Below are 21,977 nucleotides of genomic sequence, written 5' to 3' on the forward strand. Positions count from 1 at the left end.
TATGCTAATAAAAGTGTTAAATAAAAAAGAATGAAAATAAAGCACTACAACTGATGTTAAAAAAACAAAAAATTTAAAAGGAAAATTTCTCTGAACTAGAGCTGTGACTCTAGTCAGAATGGAAGTTCTCAGCCATGACAAAAATTATATACAATAGAAGCCTCTTTCAAAACAATATATAAAGAATAAAAAGAAAAGTCTTAAGTATATGCAGGAAGAAATCACAATTTTTCTAAAACCAAACATATCAGATTTCTTCATGAAACTAAATGCCAAAAGACCATGGAAAAATGTCTGAAGAATTTAGAGAGAAATGACCATGATCTATTTTTCAGGTGCTAAAATATTTGTTTTATCTCATCTTTTTATTCCCTAGTGCTTTTTTTCAAGTGATAATATTTTATTCTAGAATCGAATGCCTTTTACACTATTGAATTAGAAAATGCTAGGGAGGCAATAATTTACAGTTAGTGTAGAGAAACCTAAACTGCAAATAAGCTGAAACAAACATCCAATAGTTAGGACAAAAATATTAAGCCATTGAACTGCTGCATATCTTTTCAGATTTTCCCTCTATAATTTATAAGTACATGTGTAGACTTCATAAAACACACAAATAGTTCTAACTATATATTATTTACTGACAAGAACATCTTGAATACATTTTCATGTTAATATGCTTGTACAATGCCATTTAAAATAATTGCATAGTTTTCCTTTGGATGGATGGATCATCCATCATTTACTTAATCCATCATATATGAGTGGCATTTATTTCAAATTCTACATTATAATAAACTACAGTGACATCAATATCTTGCATATACATGATTGCTTTTAAGAATTTCTCCCTCCCCCTTCTCACCCCATGCTGGAGATTGAACCTAGAACTTGTGCATGCTAAGCAGGGGTTACTACTTGAGCCACACATTCAGCTGTTTTGTTTTTATTTTGCTTTTTGAGAGTCTCATTACTACCTTTGTCCAAGCTGGTCTGGAACTCTCACTTCTCCTGCCTCTACCTCCCAAGTAGCTGGGATTATAGTCTCGATTCACCAGGCCCTGCCTACTTTTAAGAATTTCTAAGAGTCCAATTGCTAATGCAAATCCAGTAGGCATTTAAAACTTTGGTAGATATTGTCAAATTATCTTTATGAAAACAGCACCCACCTACTGCCTAACCTTGTCAATACTTAAAAATTTCATTAAGTTCAGTGTGGGCTAGTAAAATCAAGAGAAAATTGTACCCATGTATAGAACCTAATTTTTCATATTCTTTCATGAACTGTTGGTGTTTTGAGTCTTGCTTTATTGTTTTTGATTAGTTAGTGATCATTTATATTAATTATACTAATAGTTGGTCTCATACTTTGCATTTTTCTCAGTTTGTCACAGAAGTTTCCTGATATACAGAATTTAATAAATCCATCTGCTTCTATATTTATATTTATTTATACCTGTATTTATATGTATTTGTACCTGTATCTATAATTATATCTATATTCAAGCTAGCCTTCTTTTTCATTTTGTCTTCTGCCTTGGATGTCATCCCCTGAAGCCTCTATTCTATCTCAACTTATTTGGAAGATAAATTGGTTTAACTTTGCAGGAAGGAAACCCAGCTTTATGGTTAACCCAGAATTTCTTCAGAATGTGTCTTATGAACAATATTTCTGTGGCATGTTAACAAGGTTAATCAGAAGAAAGATTCCATGATCAAATAAACTTGGGAAATAAGATTTAAGCAAAATCTTATCTGATTTCTTATTGCAAAACTTATCATAATGGAGACTATTCATTGCAATACAAAGTGGCAAACCACTAGAAACAATCCAAATATAAATCAATGTCATATTGGAAAAGTACATTTTTTTTTCATACAGAGGAAAGCTATGTAGTTGTAAAGAAAAAATAGGAAGGCTTGCTATGTACTTATGGGAAAGGATTTCCAAGGTAAAATAACAGATAAAAGCAATAATAAGGTATATTATATATTACATTTTGTGTAAAGAAAGAATAAAATAAGAATGTATGTCCATAATATCTTAAAGAAACATTGGAAGCCTCATAAGAAATTAAGAACAGTGACTGTACACAAAAGAGTAAGAGTAGGAGGGGATGAGATGAGCAAGAGAAACCTTTCCTGTCCATCCCTCTATACTTTCAGGGTTTTAAGCAATTCAATTGCATTACATATGAAGTTGTTTTTTTAGGAAAGAAGTGTAAATACACTCTGGGGTTTCTATCTACAAATATGTACTGTTGTTCTCCAAGTAGGAGGTGGTAGGAGATTATGCAGTTACCTACAAACTCATTTGAGTGCAGAGTCCCATAGTATTTTGGGTTTTCCAGGTTTTAAAAAACTATGGAATGAGTCTTATGAATTTGACTGTTATCTTTAGCATATACTAGAAATAAAATTTTATATTCTTGTGTGTGTGTGTGTGTTTTCTAGTCCGTTTTTTCTATACCCAGCACTGAGCATTTTGATACCTGGAAGAATATATTGTTCAAATATTCTCTTACATCATCCAGTAAAGTGTAAAATAGCATGATATTTTTCATTTTTTCACATAAATCCTGGGGATTACTTAATTATTCTAAGTGTTCTTATTCTATTCTGTTGGAAAGGATATCTACTATTCATTCTATTTTGTCCAGGATTATTGCTGATACAAGCTGTTTTTTTCTTTAACAGATATTACATTTGAATGAATTATTTTTGGCACTTATTGAGATGAATTTATGATGCTTCTCTTTGACCAATTAATTTGATGAAATATAATAACAGATTTCCTGATAATTTACTAATCTTATTTGCTGGAAAAAGTCATGCTTAAAAACAAGGCATTGCTATTCTAATATAGCTGTATATTTTTTGGTGAATATTTTAATTGGGATGTTTGTGTCTATATTTGTAAATGAAATTGGCCTGAAGGTTTGTGTTTAGAGATTTCTTTGTTAGCAGTTCATATTTCAGTTCTGTTGAATCTGTATAGTAAATGAGATCTCCATATTCCGGACTCTAGAAGATTTAGGAGGTTTGAAAGAATTTCCCTGCATAAATTTTGATCCTGGTGCCTTTTGTAAATGTAATTCTTGATCAATATTTTCATTCTCCCCACTCCCCAAGGTGTACTTGTGGTTTTGTAGAAATTTGATTTGTGGTTTTGTAGAAAACCATCTATTTTATCTTATTGTCCATTATGCTCTCTGGTCCGCTTGAGCCTTTGCTTTCTCAGTTGATTGCAGCTGCCAAAGGATTCCCAGACCAGGGGTCCCATCCTAGGGCTTCCAGGTTCACACTTTGACCTTTCAATTAGAGGCTGCTAGTATGTATCACCTGTTACAGTGCCTGGTGGCTGCCTCCTGTGCAGCTCTAATTGTACCATATCTCCCAGAAATGTAGTGAGGTTTCTGGCATTTGTATAGCAATCTTCCTAGTTTCTGCAATAATGTCAGCTTACCTTTCTACCTATTTTTTTGCTTTTCTTTGTTCACTTCAATTTCTTTCTGGAGTCAAGGTTCAGGGTTTATTTTTTATATTACCATCTTCCCTGTAGTGTCAATGCACTCTTCATTGTTGGCTTAACTGCTTTTCATCAAAAGCAGTGACAGTGCTAGGGGGCCTGGACTGTATTTATACAGGCCGTGGGTGTCAAGGGAAGAGATGTTCACAATAGCTAACAAAAACAATCAATTCTGGAAACACAAATATGCTGGCATCCCATTGGGGCCTTGAGTTCCTTCCTTCCTTTCTTCTTTCTTCCTTCCTTCCCTCTCTCCCTCTTTCCTTCCCTACCTCTTTTCTCTATTCTAATTTGTGAAATGATCAAGAAGGTGGAAAACTCAAGAAGTTATGCTGCAGGCATATCTTCTAATATTTTCTTTTGTACTCTCACTCCCTGTCAATGAGTTGATTTTCAATTATTATAATAATTATTATTAATGAAAGTAAAATTATAAACATTAGATAGTTTCTGATGAGTCTAATATACAGAAGTTAAAATTCTGTAAATATTGACAATGACATGCTTTTATAGTTTTGTGTTTCATTTAGTACTTATAAGGAATTATATTAGAGTCAATATATCCACCTTCACGTACATGTCCAAAAAAATTCCAGGTCATTAAAGTCATGAATGACATTGTTTTCTAACACAATATCCTTTCGCGCTACTGTTGGGAGTATTTGGAATTCAGAATAGGTACATTTTACTTCTTGCTAAAACTGCCACAAACTTACATACATAGAAGGTTAATTAACAGAAAATGACATATGACCAATATTAATAAATGATTCAGGGATGTTGAGATTCCCCAAGCTTTCTAGAGCTCAATCTTTTGACTATCTTTCTCATTTTTCTTCCTAATTTCAGACTTTTTCTTGGACATAGTCATGGGCCCTCTGATGAAGAACAATCGGCTCATTCATCTCCCTTGCCTTCAAGTGCACTACCCTGGTACCTCTGGGGCCACTGCCACCTTGTGGCCCATACAGCATTTGTAAGAGTGGCCTTAGCTCTAATTAGCTTTGAAAGGTACAGTACAGATCTCATAATTTTAACAAGGGGGAGAGAGAGAATGCATTTGGAAAAGCTGAATTTTTTCTTTTTATTCTTTTATCTTCCTTTCTCTGTGCTTTTTGCATCAGCAGAGTCACTTTTGCCATACATGAAATTTTTATCACCTGTCAGTCAAATCCATCTCTGTAGGACTTTCTGGGTTGTGTCACTGTCTCCCTACAGTAGTCATGGCTAGGTTACCAGTTTGCTAATTACGACAGCACTCCATTGCCGATTAAGATAATATATATCTTAAGATTAAGATAATTAATGATAAGTCCAAGTTCCCATTTTCATGAGTGTCATAAGATTAGCATAATTTTCCATTACTGCAGATTGTAAACATAAGTAGAGAACGGCAGAGGAAGCTGGGCCAGTCCTCCCAGGAATGTGGGGATGTAGCTTTTAGAAGCAGCCTACTTCCAAGTCTGGTGTTTTGTCTGACTAGCTACTTGAGAAACCATTAGAGTAGTCAGTTTTCAAGGGAAGGGATTCATTAATAATATACATCTATGTGTACATATATATACTCACATCATGCTGTACAAATATGTTTAATGATATAGGAAATGGTGATGTGGCACAAAATAAACAGATTATAAAATGTATGTATAAATGGCTAATAAATGATGAAAAGATATTCAACCTTACTCCTAATAAGGAAATATAAATTTTAGCTGAAATGTTTTATCATTTTTCTCTATCAAATGGTAAAATCCTAAAACCATGATAATAGACTTGGTTGGTGAAGTTCTGGAGAAACAGGGACTCTCACACGTTGCTGGTGGGAATGTAAAATAGTTTAAATTAGTATAGAATTAGTATAATTCTGTATGGAAGGCAAATGTCAAAATTAAAATGACATATTCCCCTTTTGAGATTTTATGCTATAACTCTATTGCATACTAGATGCAAAAGTTATTCCTGGCGACATGGCAAAAGGTTGGAAACAATCGAAAGTCCACTAATAGGTGACTGACAAAATTATGCATAATATGAAATAAAATTTGGAATATGAATTAAATGGAGTAATGTGTAGCTGAAATAAGAATAAACTATGAATTGACACAGATGTAGGAAAGGTGTAGGAGGTGAATATGGTGGAAATACAATGTACTCATGTATGCAAATGGAAAAATGAGGTCTGTTGAAACTCTTCCAGGAATGGGGGAGGGGGTTAAAAGAGAATGATGGAGAGGGTGAATTCTGTTGTAATAACTTGGGCAAATGTCACAATGTATCCCCAGTACAACAATAATAAAAAAGATAAAAAAATGAATTGATACAGAATGACCTTCAAGACATACTGTTAGGTTTAAAAAAACAGGATGCAGAACAGTGTGCATAATAAGCTATGTTTTATATTACAACAAGGGAAATAATTTATATCTGTGTTGACTTGTACGTACATGCTTCTAAAAGAAACTAAGAACAGAACTTATCTGGAAGACTATTCATCAAAACATTACTAAATAATGGGAATCGGAATGATTAAAGACATTGAGGAAACTTTCTTATACTGAAGAACATATTCATGTTTTCAAATGCAATATAAAGTTGTCAGTGACTTTCTGGAATCTAGAGAGTCTGCAGATTTGTGTTGTCCAGAGGTGCTTACCTATGAACATAGCAGCAGCAGCCAAGGGTGTGGATGCTGGCTGGGCCTTTCTTGGGTTTAACATTTGGCAAATCCTGCTAGGGACAAGTACTTGGCTTGTCCTTCAACCATTTGGAAAATTCCAATTGAACTGACTCAGGAGTCAGCAAGGCAAAATGCAAGACGTAGAGTACATGTGGGAATGGGGTGGGAGCTGAGCACAAGTTGTGTATCTAGAGGTAAGACCTTGTGCCGTGCCATCCCAGGCAAATCCCCACATCTCAGAAGACAATTTCTTCCTGGGGAATTTTTTGGTTGAGCTCAATGGAGGCAGTTTCTTGGGAGCTTGTGAAATACACAAAATCTTTTCATTGTGTTTAATTTTTACATTGAAAAATATGAAATATACATCCCAGAAAGTATGTAAATCAAATCATCTGCTCTTATAAGTAGTTTTTAAGCAAGTATTCATGCTACAAGCCCTGAGCTCAAGAAATATAATTGCCAGCTCCCCAGTGTATACCAAGTGTCTCTTTTCAGTCACTCCATTTGCCCTCTGTGGGTGGGAACCACAGTCTGTGCTAACATGGTGGCCACTTCCTTGTGGCATTTATAGCTTTGCCATCTATTGATATATTCAAAAAAGTCATTTCATTATGCTTGCTCTAGAACTTTGTTTATAACGTCCATCCATGGTGTGTGGAGCTATGCTTCATCTTATCTAGTATACCACAATGTTGCATCTGTCCCACTGATGTGGACATCGGAATTATCTCCAGTTTAGGACATTAAGAACAATAGTGACATAAGCAACACGTTAGATGCCTTTGAGTGCATATGTTCATGATGTGTTCTTGACCATACTGGGTTAGGAATCAGGGCATTGCTCTACCACTTGAGCCAGATCTCAGCCCTGTTTGCTTTAGTTACTCTTTCAGAGGCATGCTTTCTGAGTGCTCCAACCTCAGACTGTGATCCTCCCACCTTTGCTTTCTGAGTAACTGGAATTATAGCTGTGCAATACCATGCCTAGCTTGTTTGTTGAGACAGGGGTCTCACTAACCTTTTGCCCAGACCAGCCTTGTATCACAATCCTCCCAATCTTTGCCTCTTAAGTAGCTGGTATTACAAGTAGCATCAACACACTTGGCCCTGTGCATGAATTTTTCTAGGGTAATGAGCTCTGAGTGAAACTTCTGAGTTTTAGATTATGCATGGCTTCTTCTTTTCTAGATTCTGTAAAAGTACTTTCCAACATGGTTTTAACAATTTATCACTCAACAAAAGTTCTCATTGCTTCATATTCTTACCAAAAGTTCTGAACAGTTAGGTACTAAGGATTGAACCTAGGGCCTAGTGTGTGGGCAAGTGCTCTACCACTTTAGCCTTGTCACCAGTTCTTTTAGTTTGCTTCTGAGATAGGGTTTCACTAACTTTGCCAAGGATCTGTGATCCTCTTGCCTCCACCTACCGAATTACTGGGATTACAGGTGTGCGTCAGACTTCTTAACACTTTGCTAGTGTGATGGTGTGTAGAATCATCTCATTATGGTTTTCATCTGCGTCTCACTGGCGATGAGTTAGATTGAATGCCTCTTATTAGCCATTTTGGACTTTTTTTGTGTGATGCACTTGTTCAAAAGTTTTTTCCTATTTTTTTATTGGATTGCCTGTCTCTCACAGTACTTCATGCATTAATAATCCATGCATTAATAAAGAACCTGAATGATAAATGACTAGGGTTGGAGGTTCACCAAGTAGCCAGAAGGGATTTGCAGCAATCTATGATTTTTTGCAAAATGCTTTTGTGTAATTAGTTGGCACAAATTGTCTTTTAGACAAATTGAGCCTAAGCATCTGCTCACCACACTGTCTGCTGCCAGTCATGTGCCAGTGGGACTGGTCAATGAATGATGCTGACATTGGTAATGTTCACTAGACCCTTACCACATGTGCTGACCAGGGCACTGGGCTTAGCACTGCACGTGAATTATTTTACTTACTTCTCTCAACACCTCTATTTGGAATCAGGCTTAAAGCCTTAAATTATTTGACCATTATGAGTCAACTAGTGTTGGGACTGGAGTTTACCTAACTTCAGAGCCCACGCTATCCTAATTATGATGCTGCCTCAAAACAAAATTTCCATTTGGTTTCAAATTTAAGATTATTGTATACTGTGGAAATTATAATCATTAGTTCTAAAAAAAGAGAATATAATTAAGTACTTAGTTTAGACGTGGTAAAGTTTAAATTCCTGAAAACAGTATCATAATGTGTCATAAAGAATAGTGACAATAAGAACACAGGGTTGAATAAAGAAAGCTTCGTTGTGCAGTTGAGTTATGTTTGAATCACAGTTAATATGTGAATAGCAAGTGTGGGCTCATCTTGAATAGATAAAAGCAGATGCTCATGAGTTAGACTCAGTTTTTTGGGTAAGATGATGAAATAAACAGTGACTGTAAACCTAAACATGAAACCAGGAACAGCCACTCTAAACTCTCAAAGCAAGAAAATGAAACAATTCAATGCATTGTTTTCAGCCCCAAAGGAATTATCTAGTCATTAATAAGCATAAAACACCAAAATGTTCAAACATAAGACTCAGAAAATTACTGTTTCTTGGGTACAACTCCAGAGATCTGTGGGAAAATAAATCTATTTCCAAGTTAAACTTTGAAGTTGTTGCAAGAAAAAAGAATTGTGAGTATTTTGAAATGAGAGCTGTCGAAAGCAGATCAGACTTGGAAAAGATCATGAAAATTAAGAACACAGCCACAGCCCGTGTTGTCAGTGGAGGTTTCTGATGCAGTTTATGTGAGGAGTTTTCACTCCGAGGAGTTTCCTTCCCCCTTTTGAGGAAACCTTTTGGCTTGAAGCTTGCTCATTTCGTGGGTCCTACACGACTTGCCAAGCTCTGTTCTTTCTCCCTCAGAGACCTCGCTCAGGCTTGTGGTTTCATTTGAAAGAATAATTTTCAATGTTTCTTTCTAAGCTAAGCATTCATTCCCCCACTGCTTGATTGATTAAGTCCCACTGTCTGTGTCTGGAAGGCGATGTCTGAGCTTTATGTATTGCTTCCTGGCAAGTCACATTTCCATGCTCCATGGAGTAGATGTGGCAGTTTCACAATGTGTGCAACAGGCTTTCTAACTCTCAAATCTTGGGGGTATGACAGGTATAGTGTTTCATTTTAACATTTAGTAAATTTAAAGGCCACACAATTATACTGCTATCCAATGAATTTGGTTCATAACTCTTGTATGACATTTAATAGCTTATGAGGTGTGAATACATTATCTCATTTGATCTTCATAACAATTGTTTATGGGAAGCAGAGCCTTATTATTTCCATTTTAGTAATGAAGAGAAGCTATGATCCTTCTTTGTGATCATATGGCTAGTGGCAATCTCATCACCAAAACCCTGATCTTCTGATTCTATCACCAGTGTTGTTTTATGATTCACATTATAAACCCAAGATTGGGGAATTATGGAGGGCTTTCAAAAGTCCCACTTTTATCCATGTGCTGTCAGTCCAGAAAGCTAGTGGCTATATAAGTGTCACATCATTGCTCATTTGAGCAGAACAAAACAAAGAATAAACTAGTTCAATGTTGCCTCTAGGATAAGAAGTCTTAGAAGAAATTGCCAAGATACTTTGAAAAACTGTAAACGTGAGCAGCCCTCCACATGGAAGATAATCAGGCCTGCTCTATAAGTGCCCTGTAACTCCTAAGATCCCAAAATGCTGTCCTTGCATTCCCATGCACCTCACATGTGTCATCTTACTTCTCACATAGTAAAATCCTGGAAGGAAGGTGTTTTGGTTTGTTTTTTTCTCAGAGGCAGAATCTGAGATAAAAGATTCGTGTGTAAGTACCTTATTTGGGAGGAGAAGGAAACACTATAGGGAGTGGGGTGGGGGAGTAATGGTGGCCAGTACAGTATTATGGAACCAGTTACCACCTGGGTCCCTGGAGCTTGATCTCACCCTGGACACAGTGTTCAACAAACTCAGAGACATTGCCCCCCTTGAGGGAAGAAGCTGAGAGTTCATATGCCACTGCCATCAGCCACTCTTCAGAGCTGCTGAGAGTGGGGAGAACTTTCCTATCTCCCAAAATGCTGTGCAGGAGGGCAGTGTGGCAACCTGTAGCTTAGGAAAAAGAAGTTCCCAGACAATGAAATGCAGATAGTTGAAGGAAAGCTTCTCAGGTAAAAGGCCCAAGGGGCATGGTAGACACCCAAATGGCCTGCTGTAATAGGAGCTAGTTTTCCATTTTTTGCATTCTCTTTCAAAGCCCAGAATAGTATTTGGGATGCTATAATTCCCTGACAGCTATGTATACATCAACCCGATATCAGGGTGGACATGAGAAATGCCTATGGATTACAGATACACATTAATTCTTTCTTTTTTTTTTTTATTATTCATATGTGCATACAAGGCTTGGTTCATTTCTCCTCCCTGCCCCCACCCCCTCCCTTACCACCCACTCCCTCCTCCCTCTCCCCCCTACCCCCTCAATACCCAGCAGAAACTATTTTGCCCTTATTTCTAATTTTGTTGTAGAGAGAGTATAAGCAATAATAGGAAGGAACAAGGGTTTTTGCTGGTTGAGATAAGGATAGCTATACAGGGCATTGACTCACATTGATTTCCTGTGCATGGGTGTTACCTTCTAGGTTAATTCTTTTTGATCTCACCTTTTCTCTAGTTCCTGGTCCCCTTTTCCTATTGGCCTCAGTTGCTTTAAGGTATCTGCTTTAGTTTCTCTGCATTAAGGGCAACAAATGCTAGCTAATTTTTTAGGTGTCTTACCTATCCTCACCCCTCCCTTGTGTGCTCTTGCTTTTATCATGTGCTCAAAGTCCAATTACACATTAATTCTTAACTCACAATAGAATATGGAAAGAAAGAAAGAACAAGAAAGAACAAGGCCCCCTGCATGCACCACAGCAACTTCAGAGAAGGGCAAGCCTCAACTCACACTTTCTCATACACCTTGTCCGGATGCTCTGGCCACTCGATCATGCACACGACTCGGCTGGGCATGGTCTCCGTGGTGGAGTAGTAGCCCTGGGGGAAGGCCAGCAGGAGGGCTAGGACCCAGATGACGCAGATGACCACTTTGGTGGCTGTGGCTGACAGCCGGGGCTGGAGGGGATGGATGATGGCCATGTACCTGGAACAGAGAAGAAGGACAAAGTTCTGACTGCGTCAACCAAATCTGAGTATGCTTTTCCCGCAAACAAAAAATTCCCAGAAACTCTTTGATTCCTGATGAGTTTTACAACTATTTTCTGAACCCTTTTCCATTGTCTATCCTTAAGCTTTCTGATTATGACAAAATATTCCAAGTTTATGGGTTTATCTCTCAAAATATCCAAGAGAAAAGCCTGCCATATGTGTTTTTTAATGTTTGAGAACCAGTCTAGCAACATTCTGGAAGAAAAATTTTCATCATTGAAATGCCTACATTGGGGACAGGATAGCCAAGTATGGTCATGGGCTTCTAGTAAAAATAGAAAAATAAGGACAACATTATAAATTTATTCAATATAAAGACTCTTTTTTGTCCCTTTTGGATTAAGGTTAATACTGATGGAAATACAGTCATATGCCACAAAAAGGTTTTGATTAATGACAGACTGCGCATATGAGTGTGGTGCCAGAAGTTGCATTGCCTGATGATGTTGTAGCTGTCTCAGTTTGTGTGAGTACACTATATGATGCTTGCACAATGATGAAATTGCCCAATGCATTTTACAAACCGTGTCTCTGTTGTTAAGCAGTGCATGACTGCAGGAGTTTTAAAGTTCTTATGTGGCATTATAAAAGGTTAGTAATCCAGTATCAGTCCACACAATCTGAGCAGACATGAATTGTGTATGTGTCAGAAAGCAGTGGCTTGAAGGCAACAAAACCCCATGGTTCCTGGAGAAATCTCCTTCAAATTTTCAAGTATGAAAGAGTCAATATAGGGTTTCATAAAGAGAAACAGTCTCCACCTGCTGAGGCGAACAAACTAAAGAACATGAAAGGCCAGGGTAGATGAAGCCTTATTACAGGACATGGGTGAACACAGTGAACGACAACTTCAAGACTGGAGCCATTTCTGCCTCACCTCATGCCTGGAATCTGGACTAAATAGCGTCATCAAAATGAGCAGCCCTCATGTTTGAATCTGTGCATAGCTTCTGAGATGCCACAGAGATTTGAAGAACAATAGATATTATAATCAGCATTTCATATGAGTTATAAGCAAATCAATTGGCCTCTTCTTTTTTAAAAGTCAACTCCCTGTGTGTATTTTTTCTTGCAAAGTTTATGGATTTATCTCTCCAAATACGCAATTTTTTCCAGAGTAGGAATGATGTTCTTATATACAGCCAGTGCAATTTAAATAGTATCTGAAAAACCTCAGAATCACACATTAGATTCCCTGACATGCAGGTATTTCTGGCCTCCATGGGACAGAATGCTCAATGGAGACTTCAGAAATGCACAGATAAATAGCAGCCAGCTGTCATCTGGCTCCATTTAACACATCATAACTCTTTCCCTATATACTTTGGACTCCTAAGATCTCTGGTCTTAACTAGGAACAGGGTTAGAAGAAAAGCAATCTCATTCAGTATGCACTCAACAAATTCTTGCTGGGAACCTGGTGCCTGCAGAGCACAGTGTTTCTTTTGGGCTATGAGTGTCTAATTTCTTCAGGGAAACAAGGTGCATCAACAGCCACAAAATGTGATGGCAGGATAAGTGACCTGAAGTGGTAATCTGATCAATACCTCAGAGCCTTAGGGAAGCTGAAGAGGTAATCAAGCCTTGGACTGGCAGGTGGTCTATTGGAGCACACCTCTTTAAAAGGTATACTCAGTTGGATTTGGGGTGACCTGCTGAGCATCCTGCTCCAAGGGTAAGAAGCATTTGAAGCCCTCACACTTCTCTGTGTTAGGATTAGATCTGACTTCCTGAAAAGCTTGATAGCTTTCTTTTGGCAAAAGCTTTAAATTTTAGGGTAACTTTCTCTGCATTTTTGTGCTAGAGACCTGGGCTTTCCTCCTCTCATCTGTAAGGGCAATGACATTGAAGGTGCTTGGGGTAGGAAGGCCAGATATTAAGAGGATGCTTCAGGGCTGCCTCTACAAACAACAAAAAGTCAATGCAACTCCTGGGAAGGAACGGCCTAGAAACTTTTCCTCTGTGTATTTTGCAAAGTGGATAGGTGGTCTTAAAGTCAGGAGACAGTGGAATTAGGAAGAGATTTGAAAGAGATATTATGGTGGGGGTGAGTAACAAGCTATAAATCATTAAGTATGTTTGCTGGTTGAGTTGGTGGCCAAGAAGCCTGTCACACAAATGCTGTCTGAATGACATCAAGAGGGCAAAGACAATTTTCAAATTGCTTCAAATCAAGTATCACCTGACTTCTTTAGGCCACCGTAAAGGGCCAGAGTTATTATCAAGGGATGCTCAGCACACCATAAACTAAATGACCTTCCATATCTGGAGCGCTGTCCAGAAAAGGACCCTAAGAAGTCTTGATTTCCCTCCTGGGCCTGTGCCATTCTTGCTGCGTGATAGTGATGGAGCCTCACTTTGCTCTTTAGTCATGGGATGGTGGTGAATTAGGGGAACCCAGGATCAAAGTTGGTGGAGGCAGACCTGAGCAACCACTTTCTTTGCCTTCTTCCCAATTTGGTACAGGGCTGGACCTGGGTGGTCATGGCTAGAATCTCTTAGAGTGTTTTAATTAAAATTGTAGGACTGGATCATTTCCCAAAGGCAAGATTTGTTTTCCCTTCAAAGAGGACAGGCAGCCATACAAGTGCCTTATCTCACCTCCTGTACCACGCAGGCTTCTGTGCTCACTGACAGCTGTTCATTCTCACGCTGTGAAAGAGGAAAATGCACAGGAGAAAGTGGTAATTTCATTGCCCTCTTTTAATATTATCTCAAATGCAAGATTTTAATTTGTTTCTAGCTTGGGATAAATGCTTGATCTTAAATAAACAAATCCTAATACCCATGCCCAAACTGGTGATACAGCACTTAGAACCTCATGTGACTGTACTTAAGGGGGGGTTGCACCAGCATATTGGCGCCATAGTTCCAAATGGGTGGCAGAAAGCCATATTTTATCTTTACTGCAAAAATTGCAATTTGGGAGCTCATTTCAGTTAACTCTCTGATGTTCCTTAAGTGTAGCAGCCATTTCAGTGACATATGAAGTATTACTCATGTGAAGCCAGAGAGAGCAAAAGAGATTGGCTTTAAAAAATGTGGCTATTTTAGTTTGTCCAAAACAACCATTTATAAATCTCCCTCCCACCTCCCCTTTCTTCCTTTCTTCATTCTCTCGCAATTCTTAATTCTGGGGCTTGTGTAATATGCTTTTTTCTTATTTACTCAAAGACTAGTGCCATTTGGATGATTTGTACATAGATGAATGAATATTTTCCTTCCTACTCCCCATTCCTAGCTTGCATCCATTAACATACATTTATATATTTATTATGATCCATCCTGAGCAATTCTTTTGTATTTGATTATGAGGTATCACTGAGAAAGTGCTGCAGGCCTTAGGAAAATACATTTAATAAATATTTATTGACTGCACTGTGCTCACAGGACTCTAAGGCAGTCAATGAAATGTCTTTGTGGCTTACACATGAATCATCAGGCTGCCAGAGTCAGGGGTCCATTGGCTGTGTGGGATGTGGATTGTATTCTCCACTTCACATTGTTTCCATCCCACAGAGGGTCATCAGCTCTGATTTGAATTATATGTGGCCTCCCAGCTGAAAACCTAAGGCATAGTCTTCTCTTGCATCATTATGCTTTATAAAAAGAGTTCTCACTGTATGTCCCCTTAATCTGGCAAAGTATAATGCTGCACATTTTTTAAATAGACAGAGTGAAACAATTGTATTGTGAAAAAGAATCCATTTTCTGACAAGCAGCAGTGTCCTCATAACTGCCTCCTATTCTAGCCTTAAATCACTGGGCAGAAAGAAATCCTTCTTTGGCTAGGAAAGACCCTGCTTCCACAGTCCTTTTCTCCAATTCCAGTTTCCATCTTTCTTGGTCCCTCCCCCTCCTCCTTACTCTTTCCTGAAACAGTATGAGTTTCCTTTAAAGCACTAAACTTTCTTGAGTTCAAATGACAGCTGAGAGTATGACTTTAGATCAAGGGTTAGCAAATTTCTATAAAGTTCAAGAGTAAATATTTTATGTTTCAAGGCCCATATAGTCTCTGTGATAGCTACTCAACTCCACTTTTGTAGTGTCAAAGCATCCACAGACAGTAAGGAAACTATTGGACATGACTGTGTGCCAATAAAACTTTATTTACAATAACAGGTGTTGGCCTAGATTTGGTCCCTGGGCCATAGTTTGCTGTCCTCTAGTCTAGTTTTTGGGGAGTAAAGAGCAGAAGGAATTAGAACCATAGGGCAACATGGTGTCATCTCTGGAAACACTCTTCATCTTTAGCAGACTGAGCATGCCAAGACTGAAGCTCATTGGGTAGATAAACTTATAGCCCACCAGCAGTCAGGAAGGTGATCAGCTGCCAGCCATGACCCAGTTTGGTTTCCCATCTGAGCACAGTGGTCTAGCAGTATAGGAAGATACAGGTGGTCTCATCCTGGCTGGTTCCTGCTTAGGTTCACAATTTGGCTCAGTCATCGTGTCCTGTGGCTGAGTTAGATGCTCACGTTTATTGCTATGAAGGTCTCTGATCTTGTGCTACAACACTTCACTTGTTTTTTTCTTTCATTTTGGCGGTACTGTCATTTGAGCTCTCGGCTTTATACTTGTTAGACAAGTGCTCTGCCACTTGAGTCATAGCCCAGGCCCTTTTTGCTTTAGCTTATTTTTCAGAAAGAGCCTCATGCTTTTGTTCAGGGTCAGCCTCAGATTGCAATCCTCATACATCCATCTTGCCTGGTCTTTATTTTTCTATCTGCTTATGCTCTCTCTTTATCCTCTGTTGAACCGAAGTGCCTAAGAGGTAGTAAATATTAAGTAGAAGTTTGGTGAAATTAAATATTATGCAAATTTCTTTGCACAAAGCAGTGATTGTTGAATGAAAGTAAGTGCATCAGGAGCAAGACATACACATTTTACCCTTATTCTTCCCAGTCAGAACACATGTGAAACTGTATATATATATATATGTATATTTGGTGTGACTAGAGTTTGAACTAAGGGCTTCAAGCATGCAAAGCAGGTGCTCTACTACCTGAGCCACATCTACAATCCATTTTTTTCTGGTAATTTTGGAGGTGGAGGGTCTCACAAACTACTTGCTTGGGCTAGCCTTGAACCCTGATCCTCCTGATCTCAGCCTCCCAAGCTTCCAGACAGCTAGGATTACAGGCATGAGCCACTGGTGCCCAGCTTATGTGAGAATAATAATTGTTCACAGTGTTTTCTGTCATATAAATATTTAGTATCATCCTGCAGGAGTGACCGCACTGGTCCCTAGTCTTCAGAATTTTCTATCTTTTGACATTAAACCCTTAAGTAAATTCTCAGTATACTTTTTGGCTAATTTCTGTGTTGGCCATCTGTTGGGAAATGTATAGGCTCAGTCTTGTACACAGTACACTTTCTAGGTCTTGCTCTGAACAAGGTGCTCTCCTACCTCCATCTCATTTCATCAATTAGGATTTTGTTCTCAAATCCAGGGACCTTAGTTAGCCAGATTGCTTGACTAACAAACCTTATGTATTCAATTTAGCCTGAGAGCTCATAGTTTTAACTGAAGAGGCCTTTGAACAACTGACAGAGATGACACAAATTCACATGCTATAAAAGCACCCCTTGTGTCCTCACTATATATTATGCACAGTTCTAAAAGGCACACATTTTTTTTAACCTCCACACCTGATTCAGATTCATGGCACTGTTCATGGACTCATGTTAAAAGTTGCCATTTGATAGGAAGGGTGGTATCAACAAGATCTTAAGAAATTGATGTAAAGAACAGATGGAACTGAGAACCTGAGAGTTGAGCTGAAGGGAAAGAGGGGATGCAGCTGACTGTTGTTGGGCTGTTCTATCTTATGTGCCATCAAAGAAGGGCCCATGTGTTACAAAGAATATTCAGATATAGAGCCCCCAGGATGTTAGGAAATACACTACCTTCTGTAGGAATTGATGAGAGGAGGTGATTCCAGACCCTGCAAGCCCATTTCCTCCTTAGATCTACCATCTGTAGAAATTTTAACAATCCTTTAAACGTGAATCCAAAAAAAATCTCTTTTAGGAAAATTTTCTTGATTGCCTTAAAACTCCATGGAGATAATTACACCCCATGTTCAGTTGAATCCCCTCCCATAGTCCTGTTAGCCATGCTCCTTTACACAGCCTCACATTCTATCTTATAGTAAGGTCATTTGGGTTCTTGTTCCACTCTGATCAGCTTCCTGAGGAGTAGGACTGTGCTCACCTGTCTCTTCATCTTCTGGAGAACTTACCAAAGACTACTATGTAATCCATGGATAAAAGTTTGCCTGGTTGTGCTAGTTGATTTTTGCCCAAAGATCTCCATCTTCATTCAGCAGCTGCAAACTGGCTGCTGAATGAAGCATGCAGTTGGAGCATGCCACCCAGTCTTATAGGGCCAGATTACAAAGGGATAGATAAAGTGAACTCTGGAGTATTATTTACACATTGAACTCCTGAAAGGTATTTTGGAATGTAAGGTGCAAATCAGGATTGATAAAATGCTCTGGTTGGGAACACTTAGAACATGATCCTTCAGCAGATCCTTCTTTTTGTCTTTTAGACAAAAAGAAATATACAAGAGCATAAGACTAAGGCCTGATGTGAACTGTGGGGAAAAGACAGCGAGGATCCTAACCAAATATAACCTCCTGAGCATTTCTGCCAGCAGGAGGTGGGCCAGACAACTGGCATTGGTACTGAGCAACATCAGGCATGTCAGTTAGCTAATAAATGGACTTCTGAAATTCACAATGGAAATTCCACCTCTCAGGGTTGAATTGTAAGTGACAGTGGCTGAGGTGGAGCAGGAAGATAGAGAGTGTTTTCTTCCCCACTCCACATACACCTGAAAAGAGAAATGACAGCAATTTTGAAAAGTGATGGAAAGTGAATTAAGTAACAGAATTTCATCCTCCATTTGAAGGCTCTTGTGGAAGATTGACAGAGCTATTTGCTGGACTGTTACATCTCTAACTACTGCTTTCTTCCTCTAGGGTATCTTCATGCTTCCATCTGGGACTTTGCTCATGAGAGTGCAGACACACAGCAGTAGCCATCCCCTGGGCCACAGGATGATGCCACTGGGACAACTCTGGTCATTGGTGACATTCACATTTTTGAATTTGGAGTCAATACCTGGATAGAAGGGGTTTGGGGAGCATACAGGATTTTGATGTGGGAAGTTCTGATAGACACACTCCAGTGATAAGAGTGAAAAAGAGAAGAGAGAAGTTTGAAACACAATGTCTTTAAGATTTTAATTACTGTGAGGGAAAGGGGAATTGCATGGATTGAATGGCATGGTTTTAGGAGAAACTTGATAATGGAAAGATCATATTTAGGTCATTTTTACCCTTTCTGGCACTGTGCTTTTTGGACCTTGTGGTCATTGGAGCATCGAACAATGTCCCTGGTCAGATAGGTAGGAAAATATAATTGGCCATAATTTAAAATAGGGTTAGGTATTCATCTTATGCAAGGTGACATTGACATTAATTTAATCAATGTTCTGTTCTGATCAGTTTGGAAGTTTTTGTGAGCAACATGAAAGATGCCTTTCCCATGAGACAAAAACATCCATTTCATTGGGTCTGACAAGGTACATAAGAAACTACTTCCATCACATAAAGGAGTATTTAGAATTTCCCTGATTCTCTGCCATCCCCTTCCCCAGAGTAAGAGGCATGGTGTTTGGATGGTTATAGGCTTGACCTTTAATCCTGGCAGCAGGAAATTTAAAACAAGGACAGCTGGACAAAGAAGTGGTCTAGAAGGGGGTTTCAGAGAATGGCATCTCCTCCTCATGCAGGGTAGGTCTTCTCCCACTGCTCTCCCTGTTTTCACCCAGAAAGAGGGAATCTGAGGGCTGGGATTAAGGTGAGGTGAGTGAGGTCAAGCACTCATAATTTGAGCAGTGTGCAAGTGCAGAATTGGATCCTATCTTTACTTAAATTTTTGATGTTTTGTTCACCAATTTTGATATTTTAAATTACTACATGAAAATATTATTTGCCTTGATGGCTGATTTCTTTGTGATTCCTTAAATTTTGTCTCCAAGGCAAGTGCCTCACCCTAATCTCAACCCTCATGATATCTCACTCAAGCCCATCAGGGAGGGCAATCACTAATCAAGTAGGGTGAACTCAGACTCATGTAGTGGTGAGACTATTATTCTATGCTGCTGCCCATGCTGGCCACCCAATGTACCACTCAGTTGTGCCCTGTCCTGTTCCTATAGCCTGAATTGCCCCAGGTCCCCCAATCACAGGGTGGTAGGGTACATGGTTGGCCTGGGAAATAATCAGTCACACGAGTAAGACAGAGATTGAATAATCCTACTGTGGGACTTGTTATTCTGTCATAAAAAACCTTGTATAAGTCTACAACAATCTGATTGATTGGTAGTGCATTCTGAGTTAAAAAGCAGTCTTTTGACATCAGTAAGTTATAAGTAGAAAAATGTGCATGTTTAGTGAAAAATTAACTACTGTTTTTCTGCTTTTCATGAAAGTTTCCAATAAATGTGTAACTTGCACAAAGGGATGTTAGACATCTACCTCCTGTGGTCCAAAGAATTACCACTAAACATGAGAAGAACAAGAGAATAATCTGCTAAGGAAGAAAAACCTTTGCAGTGATTTTTAAGACAGTTGTGCAGCTGAGTGTGGTGCTTCACACTTTTAATCCCAGCACTGAGGAGGCTGAGGCAGGAGTATCTAAAGTTTGAGGCTAGCCTGGGCTTCATAGTAAACAAAATAAATAAACAAACAAAACAAAACAAACCCCAAACCAAAAATAGTTTTGTCTAAAGACAAATACTCTAGTGAAAATGGAGTATTTGGACCATCAACCTGGGAAACATGACTTCTCATTTTTATTAAATAATTAATTTAAATCAATTCTAATTTTCTCGTATATGTAGAAAAGTTCAAATGACAGTTATTAATATGTTGGCTTAGTTAGCAGAACTTAGCAAATAGCTAAATGATTCTAATTTTATATCAGTGTCACTATATTTTTCAAATAGAAAATCAATTCAGTAATGATTCAGTTTCCTTTTAATTCAATTAATTCACAGATTCAAAGTTTTTGGAAGGTGAAATAGAGGCCATTGTTGCAAATGTTGTTATATATTTATTTCAAACTTCAACAATGAAGATGAATTGATTTGTTTTGCTTTGCCACTAATAAGAATACAATGTGTTATAAATAGTGCTTTTACTAAATTAAGAAAACATGATCAGAAATGTACTTGGAATAGATGACACATAATTTTCTAATGTGTCAAAACAGACTGTGATTTTTTTTATCAGTTGAAATAGAAGATTAACTGTTGAAATATACAAAAAATTGTAGGTATAGAGTAACTGAATTAATTTAGTTTGGGAAATTATTTTTATTTGATAAATACAAAATTCTGCTTCAAAAAGATTTTAGATGTGTTTGAGCATTTGACAAACTGTTTTGTGAATTAACTCAATTATTAAGGCTGACTTGGGGTGCATTTGTTTAAAATTAATTGAAAATCTTTAATGAAAATATTTTCGATGAAGTAGGTCAAAAATTTGACTTTGGAAGCCTTTAGCCAATTATGATTTTCTAATAAAAATATGGCAAGCAAAATGACATTGAAAGTTGTTCCTATAAAGGCAAGCAGGAACTACACAAGGTAAACAATAAAAACCACTATGGTGTGCACAATTTAATTTTGAAAATCTTGAATTGCTTTTGGAAATACATTGACTAGTAAGAAGAATTTTTCAATGAATTCCTTATTACTTTGTAAATAATTTATGTTCTGTAACAGAATAGAGTGATACAAAATTGAGAAAACCCACTGTTTTATAGTTTAAATTTGGAAAATGTTAAAAAGAAACACAGAGACAACCCATCTACTAAGATAACCTAGTTTTGTCTCTTAATTCTACCCTTCTGTATCTCTGTGCTACATTCTGGATAATTTTTTTGGATTAATCTTCTAGTTCACAGATTGTCTCTTCAGCATATACGGAAGACTTGTTCATTGAGTTTTATATTTCAACTGTTGTTATGTTTCATTTTTATAATTTTGATTTGCTTATTTTTCAACAGCCTTGGTCTGCATAGTCATGTGAAGACTCTCTTTCCATCACAAACTCTCAGAAAGAATTATTTTTTCCTGTTGATCTGTACACTAAGCTTGAAGATAGATAATTTTCCTTGTAGTCTTTGGCTGGATAAGCATTTATTTCTAGTTAATTTTACACTGAAAGTATAGCTCTTTAGTTCAACTTTAAGAGAATGTATTTTACTAGACAACCTATCAGGAAAGCCCTTGGATTTGTCCTTTGTCTCCACACCCTGGTATAAGGTCAAAGTCAAGATCAAATGCCCTTAAGGAAAATGTTATTAACTTCTCTGTCTAAAGTTATTTATTTATTGAATACTCTTATTTAAATTTTAATCAGAATATTGCTTACTTTCTTCATAGTAATAAATGAATTCAAGGTGACATTTTTGTGTCATATCTAATTATGCATTTTTAGTTAAATTGTGCCATTTTGCATGGAGAAATTCTGCTGTCT

The 21,977-nt window shown here is 37.8% G+C and overlaps 1 protein-coding gene across 1 annotated transcript in view; it reads right to left on the reverse strand.

Moving 5' to 3' along the window:
* Tacr1 (tachykinin receptor 1) overlaps positions 1 to 21,977 on the reverse strand; it is a 167,909-nt gene that overhangs the window by 71,757 nt on the left and 74,175 nt on the right. Inside the window, exon 2 of the mRNA XM_074050070.1 lies at positions 11,159 to 11,353. Within this exon, the coding sequence (XP_073906171.1) occupies positions 11,159 to 11,353 (195 nt within the window). The remainder of the gene's footprint in view (positions 1 to 11,158; positions 11,354 to 21,977) is intronic.

Source organism: Castor canadensis, chromosome 12 (genome assembly GCF_047511655.1).
Source record: "Castor canadensis chromosome 12, mCasCan1.hap1v2, whole genome shotgun sequence".
Classification (NCBI taxonomy): domain Eukaryota; kingdom Metazoa; phylum Chordata; class Mammalia; order Rodentia; family Castoridae; genus Castor; species Castor canadensis.